Genomic DNA, 22,455 nt, shown 5'->3' with positions numbered 1-22,455 from the left:
AGAACAAACCTGACGTTGAGGTTCATATTTATGAAACGAATAGAAGACAGCTGGAGGAAAGGAAAAAAGAGATTTTTAATGCAAATATTGATATTCTTGCGACATGCAATTTCAGTGAGCTTATTAATTTGAAAAAATCAATTATCATAAAAACAAAAGATGTATGCAATTTTATTTTGTATAAATACCCAGTGATATTCCACTTATACTCGTATAAATTGTTTCACGAAAATGTGAACATAAGATTATTATCAGCAGAATCGCTAGCAAATTTGTCATCTAATAATAATGACTATTTTATAAAAATCATACTTCCGTTTTTAGTGAAAAAAAGCTATGAAGAAAATGTAATTGTAAAGCATGGTTCCATTATATGTATATCTAAAATACTTTTGAAGCTAAAAAAAAGGATTGATGAAAACTTACAAAATGATATAAAAAAGATAATAACTTTTAGTGAAAAAAAGAAAATATATAGATTTAAAAAGGGAGAAATTTTAAGACATTCATTATGTCTACTGATACAAAGTGTATGTCAATGTGACTACTTCTTGGTGAAGCAAAATACGCATTCTTTCTTTTTAGAAATTTTACAAAATAATTTATTTCATTATAATGAAATTATACAATATGAAGCCTCCAAAATATTTTTCTATATGCCTATATATATATTAAGTAAAGATAAGGCTATTCAATATATATACAATAACGTACTTTTAAAAATTATAAGGGAGAAAGATAATTTTCTCCATCTTAAGGGATATTTCATTCTTCTCACATTTGTGAATGAAGACGTCATTCCATACGTTGCGGAAAATTTGATAAAACTTTTTTATTATGCTTTAAGGAAAAATTCTACATATAATAAAATAAAAAATATCCTACTCATGAATACACATAAAGCAACTACCATTATAACTCCTACCTACCCTGCTGAGGAAGGAGATACGAAATCTAATAGCCCAATACAAAATGATCCTTATTTTTTTAAAAAAGTTGACTTTTCTCTTTTTTCTATTGATTTTAACATGAAGATATTTTGCCTTCTTGCATTATTTAATGTGGTTGACAAATTGAGGAAAAAGTACATCAGTGATTTTCTCCTCGTTTATGGAAATTATACAATGAGTTTTAGCGATCTTACAAAGTCAAAATTCCCTCACAGGGAAAGATCAAAAAGATCCTATGACTCTAGAGTTGGTAGTGCATATACGAACCACAGATGCAAGAATGTTTATAACCCAGGCTATAATTTGAACTTAAACAGGAATCGTTGCGGAGAAGCGGGTGAATCGGGTGAATCGGGTGAATCGGGTGAATCGGGTGAATCGGGTGAATCGGGTGAATCGGGTGAATCGGGTGAATCGGGTGAATCGGGTGAATCGGGTGAATCGGGTGAATCGGGTGAAGCGGGTGAAGCGGATGAATCGGGTGAAGCGGATGAATCGGGTGAAGCAGACGGAGCAGACGGAGCAGATGAAGGAACATCAGTACCCCACAGATCTGACAGTAACACATGCAGGGATGTACGCTTCGGTGAAAAAAACGAATGTGGCAACGCCAAGGTGAAGAAAAACTGTTCATGCTCCAGGGACAATTCAACAATCGAATGTGATCGAGAAATGTGCTGTGGAAAATTGAGACCCTTATGTAGTATTGACGAAGGAGAGAAGGGAGAAGAGAATGTAGGAACTAAAGAGTTCAAGAGAAAACGAAGAAACACGAGCTTTTATATGAAGAAAAAAATAAAAATTGTTAAAAAAAAAATTCACTGGGGAGAAGTAATGGAAGAAGGAAGAAAGCAAAATAAAGACATCTTTCAGTTCACGTTAGATATTAACAAAATAGCAAAAATACTTATTATGTATTTACAGGAATATGTATATGAAAGCGATATAGGTGATTCACATATCTACGTTAGAGAAATATGCCTCGGACTTACCGCCTTTTTGTTAACAGCATATCCCATATACTTTTTCAAGAGGAATTGCAACGGATTCAAACGAGGGAAGGAAGGGAAGGAAGGAAAGGTAGGAAAGGTAGAGAATAGAGGGAAGAGAAAAGACAAAATGGAAAGGACAGCAAATAGGACGGAAGTAGATGTGGAAGAACAGCGAACGGGTAGGAACAGTGAGATAACTTATTGCACAGAACAAAACTGTGTCGGTGAGTGGAAGGGTGAACCCAGTCAGAACCACTTCTACGAACGGTTCGACTCAGATGACAGTGAAGAAGATGAAATGGGCAGTAGTGAAAGAGGCAGTAGTGAAAACGGTGAGCACTACCTGAAGGAGAAAAAGGCAGTGCAGTATGAGCATGTCGAGGATGGAGACGTATTGATGTATGTCCTGTTTGAAGTCAAAAAGAAATACATAAATATAATGAACCAACTATTACTAAAATTATTGTGCGAGAAAAATATAAGAACACAAAAAATGTGCTTGTTTGTGTTAAATTATTTGTACAATTATGCGACTTTTAATGATAAGGAAGAAATGGAAATATTTTCATTTAGTAACATTCTTAACAAGTATTGTCATGATTTTCCATACGAATTATACCTGAATAAAAAAATTGACGATAATATTAGAAAGAGTAAACGTAACATTTACAATTACTTGAATAGCTCGACAACGAATATTTATGAGGTTTTTAAAAATATAACTATTCATGTATGTGATTACTATGAGCCTCTATATCTGAAGGACAAAGTAATGTCCGATGTAAGCTGTACAAAAAATTATAGGAGTGAAATTTATGTAAATGGATGTAACAATTTGGAGTGTATAAAAAAGGTTTCAAAAGTGAGAGAAAAGAAGAAGTCATGCTTGTGCAAATATGAAGAAGAAATCACCACTCTATTCTTAAATCGTCCATATAAATATGGTCTCATCAAAACCATTTTTAACAAAATTAATAATTTCATTTATTTGTATAATTATGCACTGAAGTACACAAGTTTTTCTATTTTTCATAAGAATAAGTTTATTTCCACGAGGAAGGGTCAAATGCGAGGGAATGTCTACTCATCTGATATGAACGATCTAGGGGATGGTGAAACTTTGAATCGTAGTCATATCTATGGTGGTACTACTAACAGTTCAAAGGGAATTGAAAAAAAATCCCTTCAAGAGGAGGAAAATGTACTAAAGTTTGAACAAGTACTTATTAACAACGATTTTATAGATGACATAAATCTAAGCGAGGATGAAGAAAAAATATCTATAGAGGAGGAAAATTTAATAAAAGATGTTCATTTTTTACTAGATAAAACAAAAAAAAATATTAGTGTAATTAAATGTTTGGAATATAATGAAACCCATCTTTATAATCACATTTTTTATTTACTATTTTTAAATAAATATAACTATTATCTTATTAGTGGATTTTTTACTACTTTATGTTATTATTCATCATATACAAAATATAGTAATTATGAATACACAAATGTAATGAAAACCGGGAAGGAGAAATCTACTGAATTCTTATTTTTCGATTTTCTTGTACGATATAAAGACATTTACACCTTTGGATACATACGAGACGACATACTGTTCTTGTACATTAGATATTACAAAATGTATTATGTGAATTATGATTATGCACATGTTACTCAGATTTTCCATTCTCATAATGAGAAAAAAAGAGAGTTGAAGAAATTCAATAATAATCATACTAATCACAACCCAGGGGATGAATGCAACGTAAGAAATAATTCATCTAATGTAGATATTAATATAGAGCACGTGCCTAGGATAGGTACTAAATCGACAGAGTATATTTCTAGCTACATTGGAGAAAGCAGTACTGTGGGGATGGGGGAGGTCATCCATGGTGATCTAGACCAGACGAAAGACCCTTCGAATTCTTTCAATATGCATAATATCAATTTACATGAAATAATTTTAATGGAAAATAAAAAAACAGAGAAAAACGAAAAGTTTAACTTTTTAAAAAATATATTTCATAATTACAACATATTCTTCGACATAAATGTAATTATTTTAAATGAAGAAGAATACAACGGAAATAATGGCAGGGAGTTAAAAGGGGAGATAAAAAATAAAAGAAGAAAAGACAACAAACAAATAAAAAAACAATTTCAAGAAAAAATTGTATTACTAGAGTATGTCAATATATGTTTAATTAAAATTTTATATTACTTGAATAATTTCAATTTAATACAGTTGGAGACATTTTTAAAAAGTGTTAATTCATTTGTGAAATTTTCACTCATGAATAATTTTGCTGCCTTTTGCTTTTTGAACTTTATCCTTTCCACCATTAAAAAATATACTGCCTTTTCACTTATTCGAACCATATCTGAGTTGATAATAAACATTTTTATGTCTCCCAATGTGCATTTAAATGTGAAGAGGTTTGCCATGTTTCTGGTTCTGCATTTTCTCTTGCACAGGTTCGACAAGCAGTGCATATCCCGTTTCTGCTCGCGTGAACAATATACTATGCAGATATGGAGAAGTGATATATATGTATATATATGCATGTATTCATGCATGGATGGAATTTTTTTTTTTTTTTTTTTTCCACATGCATATAAATCATAATACATGACAATGTCTTGACACAAATTAATTCATGATACACTATTCAGTTGAACATTCTGTGCACACACACTGTCCTTCCTTCATTTTTCACCTATCCCTTAAATGACAGATACCCCAAGATACGAGAATTCACAAATGAGTACCTCTATGCAAATGTTAATTTCATTTCTCCTGAAAATGTCAATAATTACCTATTTAACAGTTATGAAGATTTAGAAGAAGTAATTAGTATTCTGACAAGTACCCATTTTTCATATACCCTTAGAGATGGGAAATTACCTTATGAAATAAGGACAGCCGTGAATAAGATTTCGACCCTCGTTAAAATTCCAATAATTATATGACATTCTCATCATTTTCTTCATTTTCCAATTCATCTTCACTTTTGTTATAATCGAAATTGTAATCATCTTCCAACCCTTGCTCTTCTTCGAACATATCTACAGGGGGTGAAGCACGGAGTACAATAAGGTGAAAATGGTGATGATGGAAATGGTGAAGAATGGCAAAATGAACATCAACGGTTCAATCCCATGATTATAAAAATGCTTGGATGGGTATCTGCTTATCCACATGTTTGGTCAGGTTCCCCATCAAGTTCATGTACCAACATGTATATACAAATGCTCACGCATGCACACTCATACGTAATATACACACACAACTATAGTATGCAAACACAGCTATTATATACATATATATATATATATATATATATCTAGCAGTGCAGTTGTGTTCGCATCATGGTATACAACTTATTCAAGCGACCACTATCGTGTTATATTCTCTTTTCATTGTGGATGATCTTTCTTTCTTTTTTCTTTTTTTTTTTTTTTTTTTTTTTACTTGATGCGTTATCCTCTTTATCCTTCTCCTTTTCTTCCTTTTCATCTTTTTCGTCCTGTTCGTCCTTTTCTTTTTCCTCATTTTCCTTTTCCATATTTTTTTTCACACGGTTGGGCAAGTTAAGCAGCACTTTATCTTCCTTGTAAATATTTCTGTATGTATTAAAATATAACTCATAGGGATAATAATGAATGTTGTCTTTATTTATGAGTTTTTCTTTATATAAGTTTAATTCATCCTTATCATGAATTTTATTTTTCTCATAATTATAAATTTCTACACTCTTCATATGATATTTCAAAATATTATTTGTAATTACAAAATCTTCATTGTAATTGTTCATGTCAAATTTTGTCAGCACCTTTTGTATGTCAAAATCTATTACTGATAAGAGATGCCCATACGTGGAGTGCAAAAAAGGGGGTGGATGGGGATGGGGAGCGGGGAAAAAATAAAAAAAAATACATATGTATATATATACACACACATATATATATATATATATTGAAGAGAACTACTGTTACATGTAGGTGAGGACTCACAACTCTGCAATATCTAAAACGAAAAATAAAAAAAAAAAAAAAAAAAATCATAATCATATGCTTTCTATTTCCTCATGATTCAACACACGAAAAAACATGTGCAAAATTTTACAGAATAATAAACTAACACCTTTTCTCATCAGCCTTTTGCCTTTCCTTCTCCTTTTCATTCATTTTTTCACTTCAAAAAGAAATGACACGAGACATCTCCTCTTTTCGGCTAATTTTAAAAATGCTTTCTCTCTTCTTTTGTTGTCATAACGAAAAATTTTGTTGTAAAATTAGGTTCTCTTTATATTGTTGCTATATCTTTTTTTTTTTTTTTTTTTTTGAAATATGGACTAATGTCTGTGAGAAAGAATAATTTCGTTGTTCTGGCCAAAAAAATGGCTACATGTTTAATTCAAGGAATCAAACGGGATGTGCGTTTATTTATACAAGCATACATATGTGTTCACAATATATCCATGTGTTTTATGTATAAATTTGTCGGTATTTTTTTGGATATTCATAGATATTTATTATAAATACGACCCCTAAAGAAACGTTTCTTCCTACATTTTTACGAATACTGCTTTTTTTTTTTTTTTAATTTTATTTTCATTTTTTAACAAATTTTTTTTTTTTTTTTTTTACCACTTAAAGCAAACATTTTATTTTTTAATAAATTTTCTTTTTTCCCCTACCGCCTTGGTACAGCCATGCATTATAATCATTTTATCCTTTTTTTTTTTTTTTTTTAAATTTCCAAGAAAATAAGATTTTACTCATTTATAAATAACTTTGCTTATGTAAAACAAAAAAAAAAAAAAAAAAAAAAAAAAAAAAAAGAATTTCTTGAATATATTTTTCATTTTCTTCTTCTTTTCTCTCTGTCTCTCCTTTCATATTTTTTTAGCACTGTTACCATGAAAAATACAATATATAATAAAATTGTACAATTCTTCCAATCCACGGATAAATTGTATTGAATGTATACATATATATACATGTTCCTTCGATTTTTTCCCCACTACCCCATACAATCCTTTACCTTTTTTCCTTGTTTTCTCAAATATTTATTTACGTATCGTATGATATTATAATGAATAACATATGCATACGCAAAATTAAAGGATGCTGCTTCATAAGTAACATTTTTTTTTTTTCTTCTTTTTATTGAAAATGCATTTTGTTTCGTTTTCTTTTTTACAAATTTTGTAAATGCTTAAAAGGTTAAAGGATTAAACTTAGGATTACTTTTATCATTGCGCGTATTTTGTTAGTCCACTTAATACCATTTACATAGATAATAATAAAAGAGGAAGAATTTGGCATTCAACTATTTTATGGGATATGCATAAGGGTAATCACACTTAACCCCCCTCGACAGTTAGGTTTTTAGTGGCGTATAAAGGCATATATATATATATATATATATATATATATAGGTAGATGGGTATATAGATAGACAGATGGATAGATAGATACATGAACGAACCTGTATGAGGAGAATCGCTTCTTTTTTTTTTTTCACAAAACAAATCTCATGAACCATCGGAAAAATGGCTGGAGTTAAAAAGAGACCCGTGAAAAAATTCAACTTCGAAATTAACCTGAAGAGCGATATAGAGGACAAGGTAAAGTCATATATAATATCGGACAGAAATAAAATGAAGGAAAAATATAAGCAAAAAAGAAAAAAAAAAATAAGAAGACGAATAAAAATGGAGTGTAAAATATCAACTTTTGTTTTCCCGAATTCAAAAAAGGAGAAAAAATTAAGATTAAGTTACATAAATAAGTTCATAAAAAAAAAAAAGTTAATCAAGCATCATTTGAGGGAAATACGAGAGAAGATAAAACATTTTCAAACCATGGCACATATCTGTCAGAAAAACAACCATATAGAGAATGATCCAAATATAAAACAACACATTGTATCATGAGTCATTTTTTTTTTTTTTTTTCGCACAAATATATGTGTGATTAATAATCATTGCCAGGATTAGCAAAGAAGACATAGATATTTAATGGGGTTTATAGATGTAAAATATTTATGATAATCTAAATGGTACAATATTAAAGGGGGTGATAATAAATTATCTCATCTGTTACTATTGTGTGGGAGCCAATTTTGCCCTCCATCCTACCCCCTTCCTTTTTAGTCCCCCATTGTAGTTAATTAATATGTTTATGCAAAGCTTTTATTTGTATTATATACATTTTTTACTTTCATCAGTTGAAAGAAGTATTCTAAAAGCTATTTTATTTTATTATTTTATTTTATTATTTTATTTTATTTTATTTTTTTTGGTTTGATTATTTTTTTTTGTAAGTTTTAAAATATATAGTTACATTTTCTCGTAGGAACAGTATATGATTTAAAATTGTAGTTGCTTAGTTTCATCACGGGGGGCGTGAAAAAAATAATAATAACAATAAAATAAAACCCCTTGTGTTGATCACGACACAGGAGATGTTGTTAATTTCGTTTATGAGTTTTACCAAGTATTAGCTGTTTAGCTTTATGCCTGTATATATTCACGCATTTTTCCTTATGTCTCCTATTTTTTATGTTTCCCTCCATTTTTTATATTTTCTTTTTTTTTTTTTTCGTTTCACCTTTGTGCAGCACATGTTTTTGTTTCATTGTTTCTCCATATTTTCCATTCCATTTTCTCCTCTTTTATAAACCGTATTATACTTATAATTCCCTATACGTGCAATCTGATACAAGGCTGTTAAACTCATGAAGAAGTTTACTGATAGGTGCAAATTAAGATGAGATAATGATAAGGGGTGGGGTGTAGGTGTATATTCGGTTGAGTAAATAATGTAGGTACCATACAATGCTTGTATATAATAATACCCATATATTCCTGCAATTTTGTGTACGTTTCTATTGCACTACAAAACGACAATGAATATATTTTTTTAACAGGGGATCCATTTGGATTTTTTCTAAAACTTACTTGTTAATAAATTATAATTTCGTGGTTTAATGACGTAAGCAAATCTTGTGAATAGTAATCCAGTTAGACATATAGCTAAGGAGAAATATAGCATATAAATAAAGGAACATGAAAAATGTTGCAAAAAAAATAAAAAAACTAAAAAAAAAAAACAGAAAATATCCATGTATTATATAAAAATTATTAAATGTTGAAATATTGATCAAAATTACCAAACTGCTGGGGAAGGGATAAGAGTTTTGGGTCTCTGTTTATATCAACAATGTTCGCCAAAGATATTGACCATTTAAATGTGGGAGCCCAAAAATGGATGGTTAGAAGACCTGTGTCGGACACTTATAAGAAAAAAGAAGAATATTAATTTAAACGTGAATAAAATTGTATGCATTCAGTATGTGCAAAGTTGCTGGTGCACAAGTATGTACAAAGTTAAACAATCGCGTCTGCGTAGAGAAATAAATGAAAAGCCACACACGTATAGTTATTTTTCTATGCATATACATATATGTAAGTTCATATGTGCTGTGTTCGTTCTTTATTCCACCTTTTTTTCACGTTACTTCGAGTAGACATTCTTCAATTCCATTTTTTTATGTCTTACCCAATGCCTTCTTCACACTCTGATTAATGTTGTATCCCTTTATTTCATTTTTGATCCTTGGTATAATGTTTGGGTAAAAAATACTTTTAATTAACCCCATTTTAAATAAACCATAAATGAATCCACAACTTTTACGGTGGGAAACGTGGCAGAAGGTGAGGATTCAAATGCTAACGAAATGAACGCAGAGAAACTAAATTTTTTAAAAGTTGTACACGGACATATACGCAAAATTTTCTTTTTATTTATCTATGAAAATATTAAAAACAGGAATTACGGATAAAATTGTAACAGGATCTTGTCTTTTATAAGTGTCGTGTCTGCAAATATAGTGTAAACTTCCGCTTTCGTCTGAGCATTAGTATGTATATATATTTATGCATATGTGTACATATATTTAAATGTGCAAGCACACACGCAATAGTTTTCTATTCCCTGTTGGAATTCGTGTTACACAATGATTAGGTTACAAATTTTTGATCCAAAAATATATTGACTGAGAAGAAATGTAACACATGCATTTTCCAAAACTCCATACAAACATTCAATTTATGTATGGTTATCTTTTGTATATACATAAATAAAATTTTCCGCAGAAACAAATATTAAAAATTAAAAAAAAAAAAAAAAAAAAAAAAAGTATATTCAAAATAATGTAATTCTATACACCTCATATTACGCAAATTTATTTTATACAAGTAATCTAAAAATGAGACGTTTTAAATGTTTCAATTGAGGAGGGGAAAAAAAAAAAAATAATAAAAACTTCATAAATGATCTTCTGAAATTGCAAACACCTATTCAGTTTGTGTGATAATCCCTATAGCTCCTCTTTTTTTATTTTATTTATTTTCTTTTTTTATCTTTTCAATTTCAGTACATCCACCAATTTTCTCACTAATGCGAAGAGGTGGCATCACATTGCTCAGTTATACAATAACTGAAACGGTATAATATTATATACGCACCTACAAAATGAGATTGCTTGTAAGAATATACTGAATTAATCCTAGAACACTAAAATGAATAGGGGGAAAAGAGGAAAAAGGAAAAAATAAAATAAATAATGTGCTTATTGTTTATCTAAAAAAATCAACAATCAGCTGCCTTTTTTGAAATTTTTTTTTTTTCAATTATTTTATTAAATAAAAGAAGAGTAATGTTCTCTGAGTAAAATTTTTATGTAAAAAACCATTTTTTATGTATACACCTTTGAAATGATAATGTACTCCTGACATTATATCCCCAAATGAAAACAACAATAACACAGAAGAAAAAAAAAAAAAAAAAGAAAAAAAAAAGCCAAGTAATAACACAATTATTCACTTGTAAAAAATATAGATATGTTACAGTAGAGTTTCTATTTGAATTAAAAAAAAAAAAAAATACACACTTATCAGTCACATGAACGTAAAGATAAGTATGTTTATGCATTATTGAATGTTTGCGATGAAATACCAAAAAAAAAAAAAAAAAAAATTACAGCAGTGATTAACAACTTTTGGGATACTGTATTTTGCTTAAATTTGGATGTGTTATATTTTTGAATAAGTATTTTAAATTATCCTATGTCTTGGTACATGTAAAATGTCAAATCAGGGTGAAAAAGAAACGAGCATGTGGCCATAAAAGTGTATACAAAAATATTAAGCATCAGCTAGCATAGCTTCCTTCGTTCATCTACCCATTGGTAGTAATAAACATATATCTTCGAAATGTGAACTTAATTGATGAGGTGGTATCCACATACGAGCTGCCGAATATAATATTAATTTAATTTCTCTATACGAGCAAAATATGTATAGGAAAAATAACTGTTCTTATGTTATGGCATTTCTTGTAATTTAACCTCAAAGAGTAGACAAGAAATGCATTTTATTTTTGGGAATTTCATGGTTTGTTCCCGCTTTTTAAATGTACTATATAACACACATGATAGTGGGAGAAAAATATATATTTACATATATATAAAGAAAAATTACAAACTTTTATCATCTAATGTATATTTTTTTCTTTTTTTTTTTTTTTCTTAAATACAAAGTTTAGTAATTATCGTAACAATGAAAAAAGATTAATGCTATATCTTAAGCTATCAAATTTTAATAAGAAAAAAAAAAATAAAAAAGCGAAGCGAAACGAAGTAAACTTTTGTGCATCATAATATTGTCTTTTTGCGGGTATTTTTTTTTTTTTTTTAAATGAAGCAGTTTTGCAAGAAAATAAAAAAAAAAAAAAAAAAAAAAAAGACCATTAATATATTAGGTGAAGAAGTTCGTTTTTAAACGCTTTTGAATATTTTAAATTGTTACACCCAATCGATTTAAAAAAGATATTCCTATTTTTTAATATTCACATGTGAATTAAGCATACGCGCATATATATTTTCCCATGTGTATATTTATTTTTGTTCGTATCTACAATTTTGAAAAAGTTCGGGAGAATATGCATTAATGTACACACTTAATTGTTTTTTGTGTTTCTGTTTGTGTTTTTTTGTTTTTGTTTTTGTTTTTGCTTTTCTTTTACTTTCCTTTACTTTTGCTTTTGCTCTTTTTTTTTTTTTTTTTTTAATTCTCTATAATTGTTCTTAATGCAAAATTATGATTTTTTTTTTTTTTTTACGAATTATTTTACATATGTAAAGAAAGGGGTGGATTTATTGCTCCTAAAAATAATTGAAAAGGCCCCGAACAAAAGCAACAAAGACTCGAAAAAGGGGGAAAAAAAAAAAAATAGTCTAATTTAATAAAATAGCAACACCTGAAACGATAGCAATCAAATATATTATGATAGCCAAAGGAACCCCTGAAATATGTCTTTTTTTTTTGAGTAACTGTGAAGCAGGAAACAGAATTAACATTATATCCATATATACATGTGCATATATATAAAGGTGTATATGTTCTTTCATAAACATATTCTGAACCCAATTGTGAGAGAAGAAAAAGAGAATCTTCATCAAGCACATAAGAACTATCAAAACATAATTCTTTAATGAATGAAAACACCAATGAAAAGATGGATGAAGAAAATGAAAAAAATGAAAAAAACGGTGACAAAATGATGAAAGGCGTGATAAAGAAAAAGTACTTTTTTTTTTACTTTCGTTTAATATGTTCATACGATGCCTTTAGAGGCATATGAATGCGCATTCATACATTTTTTCATAAATAAACTTTGGGTGTGCCTATGTGTGTAATGTTACGCTGGAAATAGCTTTTGGAAGAAATGAGAAAAATAAAAAATAACTATTATATTTTTTTATGTGACATTTCGCTATTTAATTTTTCCATCATTTTGTTTTTCCATTTTTCTTTTCCTTTCCCCTCCGCTCTTATTCAGATTTTTCATTTCCCCCCAGTTTTCGGACAAAAAAAAAGAAATTGAATACAATGCGCTAAGGATATACAACATAAAAGAATACATCTGTATTCACTTAACGGTGTCTCTATTAATCACATTGGTAGAATGCTTTGCCTTCTCTTCAAGTAAAATAAAATATATATATATATATATATATATTGCATCGATAGACGTGTGAATATGAGTCTACAAGTGAATGTACAAGGATAAATATTTACATGGATACACACAGTAATATTTTTACACAATTGAAAAGTTAACGTCTTTACGCCTTAACGTTTTTTTTTTTTTTTTTTTTAATCTCTTACCATTTCTTCTTCATAGATCTAATTAAAAAAGACCCATCTGTTATGGAACTTTTTGTAGTTGTAATCTCCATTTTGAATTGTTTGATGCACGTTGTTGTGTTAATAAAAATTTTCACCACCCCCCCCAAAAATGCACTTACAAAAATTTTGTTTGTTGGATATATAATTATCGTAAGTTTTCAAGTGAAATTTCGAAGATATTATTATTATCGCTACGTTTGTTAAATATAAACCCATGTGCTTTTGTGCTTTTTTTGCAAATTTGTCGTTTTCATTATTACCTTATTTTTATTCCATTTCCCATTGCTATCCTCCCCCTCCCCCCCTGTACAGAACCAAGTTTTTCAATTTTTATCTCTTTACTTTTTTACGAAGCAAAACGAAGTGAATAAAATCGAAAACTCGCGTTTCACCTTGTACAATAACAAGTTTAGTTTGTACATACACTTTTTTGTAGATGCAGTTTTTCTTCTCTGTCTTCCCTCACTTAAGTATGTAGTTTGACCATTAACTCCACTTACGTCTGTTCAGAGGGGGCTGTGTGCAGCATTCGCAAATTAATGCAGACGCTGCCCAACGACTATGCCCTCACGTACAATAATATATATATATATATATATATATATATATATATATGTTTATGTGTTTGTGCGTTTGTGTGTACGAGCTTGTATATATACATATTCTCATGTGCATGTATGGGCGTGACCAGGTCTATGCTGTGGGGACGCACACGAATTCTTCAAAGCAGTAACTTAAATAGGAAATAAAATGATCCTCAGGCACCCCCAACCAATTTGTGTAATTTTTACCCCTTGTTCAGATTCCTTTCAACTTTACTATTTCTGATTGGCTACTTAAGCATGAATGTAATATTAATGACATTACTTAAACATGGGGATTCGAGAATAGAAATTGATTTGTACTTCATGTACATACTAAGTGTGCTGTTAGTTATGTTTTTGATTTTAAGATACTTGGCAGAAGAAAGAAATCGAATTATGTTACACATGCTTAAGGATATATTGTGCAATAGCTATACGAAATTTGATGACTTTAGATCAACGCTCGACCAAGATACGGACTCTATAGCTGTAAATATAGCTAAAGATGATAACTATGACAAAATGGAAGAGAATTACAAATTTTTATTTTCAGATAAGCGTATATTTTTTAATGATTTTACAATAAATGCATGTTATAAGGACTTCTACTCAGTGTCTTATTTTTTAAAACGATTATTAATTAGCTGTGATAGTAGTAATAAAAATAAAGAGATGAAAAAAAGGGTGAACCAGGAAAAAAAAAATTTGGAAGATGTTAAAAAGCATCTGAACGAGTCAGACATTTTAACAATAGCTTACGAAGCAGATGTTTTAAAAAACATAAAAAAAATAAACTCAGATGAAATAGGAAGAAATTGGGATTATTCATTTATTGATTCAGAATATGCAAAATCAACACTAGTAATTTTAGAAGTAGGATATCATTTGATTAGTCCATATATCGAAAACAATGAAAAAAAAAAAAAAAAATTACAATTATTCTTGTTATTAATTAATAATATGTATTTCCCAAATCCATATCATAACGCAAATCATGGGGCAACCGTTTGTCATTTATCAAAATGTCTAGCACATATGACCGATTTTGATAAAAATTTAAATAACACTTATATGATTTGTTATTTAATAGCATCTATAGCACATGATGTTGGACACCCTGGTAAAACCAATGCGTACCTTTCTGAAACGAATCATATTTTATCGATTAGGTATAACGATATGAGTATTTTAGAAAATTATCACTGTAGTATAACTTTTTCAATTTTACAACTTATTGGATATGATTTTTTAATAAATAATGAGGACACCAAATTAGTGCATAAAAACAATTATACCAATTTGAGAAAATTTATCATCGAATTAATTATTTCTACTGACATGAAGCTACATTTTGAGTATGTTGATATTTTTAAAAAAAGAAAGAGAAGCGAGAACTTTGACATAAGCGATAGGGATGCTATAAACCTAGGTACCATTAACATCAAAGTAGCTGACATCGGGCACACGTGTCTCAAGTGGAGGGATCATGCTAAATGGACGATGCTGGTTAGCGAGGAGTTCTTTTCCCAGAAGGAGGTAGAAGAGCTCCACAGGAAAAACAAAAACATGGGTAAGCATTTTGCACAAGCGACAGCAGTAGTAGCAGTATCGGCAGTAGATGCTCGTTGTGCGCCCCCTGTACATCTTCACCTGCGCACGTGTCTACCTGCACATTTCGCCGCTCTAAACACGGGAATAGCTATGCCCCTTTGTGAATTCACAGGAATGGACCAACATATGCAGCTTCAGATGTGTCTGAACCAGCATGGCTTTATATACAAAATCATTTCATACGTTTGTACAATTTTCCACTTTCTCACCTATTTGCACCTTTAACATACTCATGTAATCGCAGATACGTATCAGTACAATCCCCTTGGGAACGAAGAATCCATCGATGAAGCCATGATATTCAATTATGAGAATATTTACATAAACTACATGAACAATATAAATAACGTTAACAAATATGATTTTAGCTACATAAAATTAAACTTCATACATCATCACGATTTTGTTAAAAGCATACCAAGCACACAAGTGTACTTTTTTGAAATTATTGTTATGCCGTTAATTCAAGAATTACAATCCATGGAAAAGGCAAAAGAAGAGATAACCCAAAAAGTGCTACACAATTTAAATATAAATTTAATAACATGGAGATTAATCGAAAAAAATATCAACCTATTCTACAATACTGAAAAAATGAGAGTTACTGATTATTACAAAAATTTAGAAAAGCAAAAATTGCTAAGAGGGATTATTAGCTTACTAGATCTTGGTGAGGAAGATGTTATATCCTTAACAAAAAATTATGATCAAGAGAAAAATATCGAAAAAATCGATGAAGAAAAAAAAAAAAAAGGGGAACATGTGAAAGAAACATAATAATACGCAATTGGTGGAGGTAAAATTATGTATGAAAAAGGAGGGGCACCTTTCTTACAGCACAAAAAATGAGTAAAATAAATGAATAAAAAATATACATAAAATAGAAAAAAAAATAATAATAATAATAAAATATAATAAAAAAAACTGCATTATACGTTTTGATGAACCCTTTTCTCAAGCGCAGCTTACGAAGTGAAAGGGATTACCAGATTGTCAAGTTAAAAAATTTTGAGATGATTATATTTTTATGTGATGTTCCAGGAATTATAAAGAGACAACATAGGAAAAACAAAAAAAAAAAAAAAAAAAAAAAAAAAAAAAAAAAAAAAAACCAATAGACCTTTTTTCTTAAGCTAAACGTGCGCTACATTAAAATACCTTCATTTGTTGGCACCGAATCATCTAAGACAGAAAAAACATGTATCACATTTGAGACCTTCATGGCGATAGCAGCAACGGAAATAAGCTAGCCAAACCGTAAAAATGACGTATGCATAAACTTATCCTATTCATCCTACGCACACACATACACAAGTACACACGTACATATATAAACCTATGTGTATACTCACACTCAAATACATAAAACCATTTTTAATGTCCTCAATCCATACACACGCCTCGGCAATATGTCAAAGAATATTTTATCGAGGCGTCCTCCTCGTTCTCATCAATGTTTGTGTTTTCATATAACTTGTGGTCCCGTCTGCCACCCCCCCTTTTTCCAATTTCATTCTTTTTATTTGATTTAATTTATTTCTTTATTACCGATTTAGCTCATCGATTTAACTTCGTTTTGTGCTTTCACCAGTAGAAAATCAGACGCGTCTATTTGTGTACATATATGCAAACATGTGTGTTAATATACATATATATATATATATATATATATATATATATATATATATATATTTTTTTTTTTTCAAATGTACCATCTTGACAATCTAGTTTATTACTATTAGAATTATTACTACTACGGCTTTTTTTTTTTTTTTTTTTTTTTTTAATTCATTTCTTTTTCATATAGAAAAAAAGTATGTTTCAGTAAACATACAAAAGAAGGAAAAAAAAAAAAAAAAAAAAAAAAAAGCTTAAAGGAAAGATAAAATACACTAGTTTATTATAACACCTTTAGGAGCTATTTTCCTTTTTTTCCTTCATGTACTTCTCATAATCTTCCTTAATCATGTTCATCCTTTCATTATAATATATCCTGTCATTGTCGTCCAAAAATTCGTCATTTTTTTCTTTCAACTTCTTTAAAATGAATTCTTCCCTTTCGCTTTTGTTCCTCAGTTTCCTCCAGTCGATGTAGCTTATATGAATAACATTGTAGCCTGCATATGTACATGTGGGAATTGTATATATAGTAACATACAGGTGGAACAAAAAGGGGTTACAAACATGGCTGTTTATGCCTCAATAAACATATGCATGTACATGTGTACGCAAGGATAATTTTTCATCTTCCCATAATTCCACCTATTCGCAGAAGCGAGGGGGTGAAATGCGTGTTTAATCTCGTTCCCATTTCGTGAACGCGAAGAGGTGTAGAAAAAAAAAAAAAAGAAGAAGAAAATAAAAGAAGAAGAAAATAAAAGAAGAAGAAAATAAAAGAAGAAGAAAATAAAAGAAGAAAAAAATAAAAGAAGAAAAAAATAAAAGAAGAAAAAAAACATTTTCACAAGATGCACATGCATGTAGTAACCTCATGAATGTAAACTTATATGCTGTACTACACTATATATACTGCTATGTTTTTTTTTTTTTTCTTTACCTAGTTTTGTCAGAATTCTATGCTTTAACTTTGTGTATGTTGTATACCTGTTACTATTTGCATAGAAGTGAGATGGTCCATCGACTTCTATAGCTATTGGTCTATTGTCAGCAAATATAGAGTCTTCGTTATTTTTCTGGTCTCCCACATTATTATTAATGGGATTGTCTTTTGTATTTGTTTTCAAGGGTCCAGCTAATTTTTCGGTAATGAGTTTTATCAAATTCAACTTTTCCTTTTTTTCTTCTTCACTTAAATTTTCATCTACTTCAAAAATGTTTGGTATATCTTCGTCATTCTCTGTCCATTTTTCTGAATTATCATTAGGGTTGTTATTGAATTCTTGTTCTTGTGAAAATTCTTGTTTGTTTTCAAAGGAAATATTTTCTGAATGCTCATGGTTATTTATTTCATGTTTTATATCTTTCATATTTAATATATCTTCGTCTGTGTTATTCAATTTTGTGGAATTATTCTGTACATCATTTAGATTTTCGAATTCGTTTACATCATTATTTATATATGCATCTTTATAACTTTTCACATTTTCTACTTGTGATTTAAATGGTTTATTTTTGTGTTCAGATTTATCTTTTACAATACTGGAAGTTTCGTTTTCGCTATTTTTCACGTTGTCATAATTGTTATGATCACACGAGTTGTGATCATCTATATAACTACTTCTAATGTTACTGTTATTATTTTTGTTTTGGTGTTTTTCTTTTCCCTTCTGATTCTTTTTAAGAATCTGGTGGTCTGAGTTCCCTTGGACCTCGTCTGATTTGAACTCTCTATTAGTTGTTTTTTCAAAATGAATATTAGCATAATTCTTCAACTGTTCATGGGTATGGTTCACATCAGGAAAGGGATTCAATTTTATATCATCTATAAATTTTGTCTTTCCATTTGTTCTATTATTGGCTGAGGAATTGAATTCCTTATTTTCTAACGTATTATGTGATGACATGTCTTTAACATTTTCGACATGATTTCCCATATGTTGGTTGTTCTTTATGTGTAGTTTTTCATTAACATGTGGTACCTCCTCTTTTTTCTTCTGATCATTTTCATTTTGCTTATTTCCTTGTATATAATTCAGGTAACTGTTATTTATATAATTTTTATTTTCAGAAAAATTTCTGCGTCCTTGGAAGGCTACAAAAAATAACCTGCTCCTTTTTAATATCATTATTAGTTAAAGTAAACATAAACACAGTTGTAATGGTTAAAGTTCTCAATTCAGAAAAAAAGCAAAGTCAGTGGGGGATTCTCCAAATTACGAAGGGGAGGTAGGGACAGGTAAATGGGTTTAGAGAAAGAGTCTCCTTATTTTTTTTATCCCTTTTCCACCTCGTTTTTTTTTTTTTTATATACGAGTGTTTATCTACTCATAAAGTGTTTTTAACTTTTTTGGATGTTGTAGATTTATAAATATGCATATCCTACAAAAGGGACTAATAAAAAGGTTCAAAAATTAGTACTCCTTCCTGGTCTGTAATTGCGTATGCAGTAATGCAGAATGGTGACACTAACTGATGATTAAAAAAAGGAAAAAAATGCAAATTGCCCAAGTGTACAACCGCAAAAAAAAAAAAAAAAAAAAAAAAAAAAAAGTAAGCAAGCTTATTCACTCACGTACATATAGATTAGCATATTTACAAAACGTGAAACGATTGCTGAGGGATAATTTTGTTTCCAACATATATGTTTATGTATTTGTATATGTGTACTTGCATATTTATGCAATTATGCACTTCCCCTTTTTGAATCCTCCAATTTGTGCTTCAATTATTTTTATTTTTTTCTCAATAGCAGAACGGTTAATTATGACCTTTAAAAAAAAAAAAAAAAAAAAAAAAAATCTCTCTTTCGTGACTATCAAAAATTGTTAGTATTAAAAAGTTGAACCACGTCACTAAAAATGTATGGTTTACCAAATCGCATGATAGAACGCAAGGTGTTCATAAGATCTTTTTCACATATCAACATATGCATGTACGATTGAATGTGAGAATGTAATTTTGGATTAGTTCTTAACTTGTATCCCTCAAAAAGAGGAACAATCTTAGCCTAACAAAAAATACAAAAAAAAAAAAAAAAAAAAAAATGTCCCAAGAGATAGTGAAGAGGAGAAATAGCTATATCACCATTTTGCTTGTGATTTGAAACGTTCCTATTTCTCCAAAATTTATTTGGATAACATTCCAATTTTGGCAAAAGGGGGAAAATATGCATACATGTGTTCCATCTCTACCCATCTTATTATTTCGCATAAATATAGAAGCTTTTTGCATAATTCAGTTCACTTCTCATGACCATCAGATTGGATAAAACATCTTTTAATTGAACTCACTTTTCTTGTTACCTGTCTTCCCATGCAAAGAATGAACAAGTGTATCCCAATACTTACTCAAAACATTCTGCTGAGGACAACTGATTTATGCATCAGGGAGAGAAAACTCGCACTTCGCTTTCTGGAGAATATAAGGGATATGACAACTAACATTGCAGAAAACAAAGAAATTAAAATTAAAAATGTAGAAGAATTAAAATTGAAAAGTTTAAGAAGAAATAAAAGTGCCGTAAAAGGTGATAATAACGAGGATGTGTATATTCTTAATGGAAAAATATTATATGCACAAAAAAATAAAAAGGAAAAAACTGAATTTAAAGCAAAACATACTTTGAAAAGAAACAAATCTTTAGATACATCAAATAATTTATTTTATGCCAAGTTGAATGACAATTTGAGGTTAAATAAATCCAAAGATTTTATAAAACAGGAATTTATGTTAAAGGGTTCTGAGGAATCAAGTGAGAAGATTTTTAATAATTATGCAGGAAGGGAGCCACAAGACAGTTGCTATAACTATTCTTTAAGCATCAGCAATGGTACTACCTCTACATCTAGGACTATGAATACTAAAATTAATGCTACCACAACATCCGTATTCTCTGCTAGTAGTGATAATATTGTGAATGATAAATACTATATAGATGAAACAAATGGAATAAACCTTTTTTTGAATAAACAAAATGGGGAATCGTTCACTGATTTGAATTTACAAAATTGTGATAATTCTCATTTAATAGCACGTCTAAATGAGGTTCATATAAATCGGAATTTAGCAAATGTAAATGCAGAGTATTCCTTTACAGGAGAAGGAGAAAAAATGAATAAAGACAAATTTGAAGCATGTGTTGAATTCAGTAAATCTGTTAAATCATGTGAATCTGCTAGAGCCAGTGAATATGCTAATCCCAGTGAACATGCTAACCCCAGTGAATCTATCAAACCCATCGAATTCAGAAATCCTAACAGAACTAGCGAATTTTCAAATACTACGAAATGTGACAGTAACAATAATAATCGGAGAGGTGATCCAAACGAGGACAACATGAAGACGCCTCCAGAAAACAGCAGAAACGTAAAACATGATATTTTTGAAATTTTAAATGAAATTAATTCTGAAAAACATAAAGAAGAAATGAAAAAATTTTTGAACTCTCTTTTATTATATAAAAATAATAAGTGCACAAGTTTTTTGGGAAATTATATAAGTCTATATTTTTGTAACATCCTAAGTCAAGATTTGAAAGATTTGAAATATTCCTATTTTGATGGAGTTGGTTTATGTGTTAATACTTTTTTTAGTGTTATAAAAGAATTAGATGAAGATCAATTATCCAAAATGTCGAACATTTATTTAAAAGAATACTTTTTAAACATTTTCCAAATTTTAAAATCTCATAATTTGAGTTTACATTTCGAGAATTTAAAAATAGAGAATATGAGACCTTTGTACATTTACAACATATTAGGGTTAATTAGAAAGGAGGGGAAAAGAACGAAAAAAGAAAATATAAAAAAATTTTTATATCAATATATTTGTGTACAAGATGAAGATTTAGCCATTCTTAAAAATAGCAATAGAATGAAATTTTTATCAAACATAATTAAAAATGGTGTTACAACACGTATGCACATGTTAGTAACGGTCTCCTATGATATCTGTGCATACGATACCATTTCTTCAAGTTGTATTACTAAAACGAAATATAAAAATGTAAATTTGGAATTTATACTGGAAAATCAGCTTGAAAATCCATTTTTCTCTCTACAATCCCCAGATTCAATAGATCTAAAATCGTCCGGATGGTACTTGGTTGATGTTAATCAAATATTGAAAGGGAATTTACCATACGAATAGGTCTTAACAAAAAAAAAAAAAAAAAAATAAAATAAAAAAAAAAAAATAAAAAAATAAAAAATGCGCTTGTAGATAGATACTGTATTTGCCTTGCAAATGATGGTACGTAATTTTTGAAAAAAAAAAATTTTTTTTTTGTTATAACTTTATGGCGTTTCCCATAATAATAATGTGTCTATGGGTACACAAAATTATTCTATGATTTTCATACCTTCAAAAAAAAAGAGAATTACAAATCCGTTATGACCTTAATTAAAAATGTATATATTACATTTTATTAACTTGCATA

General features: G+C 29.3%; 7 protein-coding genes across 7 annotated transcripts in view; 4 read left to right on the top strand and 3 right to left on the bottom strand.

Moving 5' to 3' along the window:
• PGO_123820 (hypothetical protein, conserved) overlaps positions 1-4,833 on the top strand; it is a gene marked incomplete at both ends in the record, with an annotated part of 7,333 nt that extends 2,500 nt beyond the window's left edge. The window contains 3 exons of the mRNA XM_028689172.1: positions 1-4,417; positions 4,678-4,747; positions 4,810-4,833. The exon at positions 1-4,417 is cut by the window's left edge and continues 2,500 nt beyond it. Of these exons, the coding sequence (XP_028544973.1) occupies positions 1-4,417; positions 4,678-4,747; positions 4,810-4,833 (4,511 nt within the window). The remainder of the gene's footprint in view (positions 4,418-4,677; positions 4,748-4,809) is intronic.
• A 71-nt stretch (positions 4,834-4,904) lies between these two features.
• PGO_123810 (hypothetical protein, conserved) lies at positions 4,905-6,130 on the bottom strand (the record flags this gene model as incomplete). Its single annotated transcript, XM_028689171.1, has 3 exons — positions 4,905-5,008; positions 5,415-5,798; positions 6,085-6,130. 3 exons carry the CDS (start codon positions 6,128-6,130, stop codon positions 4,905-4,907), a joined length of 534 nt encoding a protein of 177 aa, XP_028544972.1.
• Positions 6,131-7,500: 1,370 nt separating this feature from the next.
• PGO_123800 (hypothetical protein, conserved) lies at positions 7,501-7,884 on the top strand (the record flags this gene model as incomplete). The annotated part of the gene is made up of 1 exon (XM_028689170.1): positions 7,501-7,884. The coding sequence occupies one exon, from the start codon at positions 7,501-7,503 to the stop codon at positions 7,882-7,884; it is 384 nt and encodes a 127-aa protein (XP_028544971.1).
• Positions 7,885-8,584: 700 nt separating this feature from the next.
• PGO_123790 (mitochondrial pyruvate carrier protein 2) lies at positions 8,585-9,611 on the bottom strand (the record flags this gene model as incomplete). The annotated part of the gene is made up of 4 exons (XM_028689169.1): positions 8,585-8,700; positions 8,911-8,985; positions 9,123-9,245; positions 9,512-9,611. 4 exons carry the CDS (start codon positions 9,609-9,611, stop codon positions 8,585-8,587), a joined length of 414 nt encoding a protein of 137 aa, XP_028544970.1.
• Positions 9,612-12,505: 2,894 nt separating this feature from the next.
• On the top strand, positions 12,506-16,175 carry PGO_123780 (cyclic nucleotide phosphodiesterase; the record flags this gene model as incomplete). The annotated part of the gene is made up of 6 exons (XM_028689168.1): positions 12,506-12,597; positions 12,854-12,999; positions 13,199-13,353; positions 13,516-13,673; positions 14,006-15,357; positions 15,643-16,175. 6 exons carry the CDS (start codon positions 12,506-12,508, stop codon positions 16,173-16,175), a joined length of 2,436 nt encoding a protein of 811 aa, XP_028544969.1.
• Positions 16,176-17,309: 1,134 nt separating this feature from the next.
• PGO_123770 (hypothetical protein, conserved) lies at positions 17,310-19,144 on the bottom strand (the record flags this gene model as incomplete). The annotated part of the gene is made up of 2 exons (XM_028689167.1): positions 17,310-17,515; positions 17,956-19,144. 2 exons carry the CDS (start codon positions 19,142-19,144, stop codon positions 17,310-17,312), a joined length of 1,395 nt encoding a protein of 464 aa, XP_028544968.1.
• A 1,195-nt stretch (positions 19,145-20,339) lies between these two features.
• On the top strand, positions 20,340-22,166 carry PGO_123760 (hypothetical protein, conserved; the record flags this gene model as incomplete). Its single annotated transcript, XM_028689166.1, has 1 exon — positions 20,340-22,166. One exon carries the CDS (start codon positions 20,340-20,342, stop codon positions 22,164-22,166), a length of 1,827 nt encoding a protein of 608 aa, XP_028544967.1.
• Between the last annotated feature and the right edge of the window lie 289 nt (positions 22,167-22,455).

Source organism: Plasmodium gonderi (genome assembly GCF_002157705.1).
Source record: "Plasmodium gonderi DNA, contig: Chr12, whole genome shotgun sequence".
In the NCBI taxonomy this organism is placed as follows: Eukaryota; Apicomplexa; class Aconoidasida; order Haemosporida; family Plasmodiidae; genus Plasmodium; species Plasmodium gonderi.
Note: the sequence above shows the minus strand (reverse complement) of the source record. Positions and strands in the feature narration are given on the sequence as shown.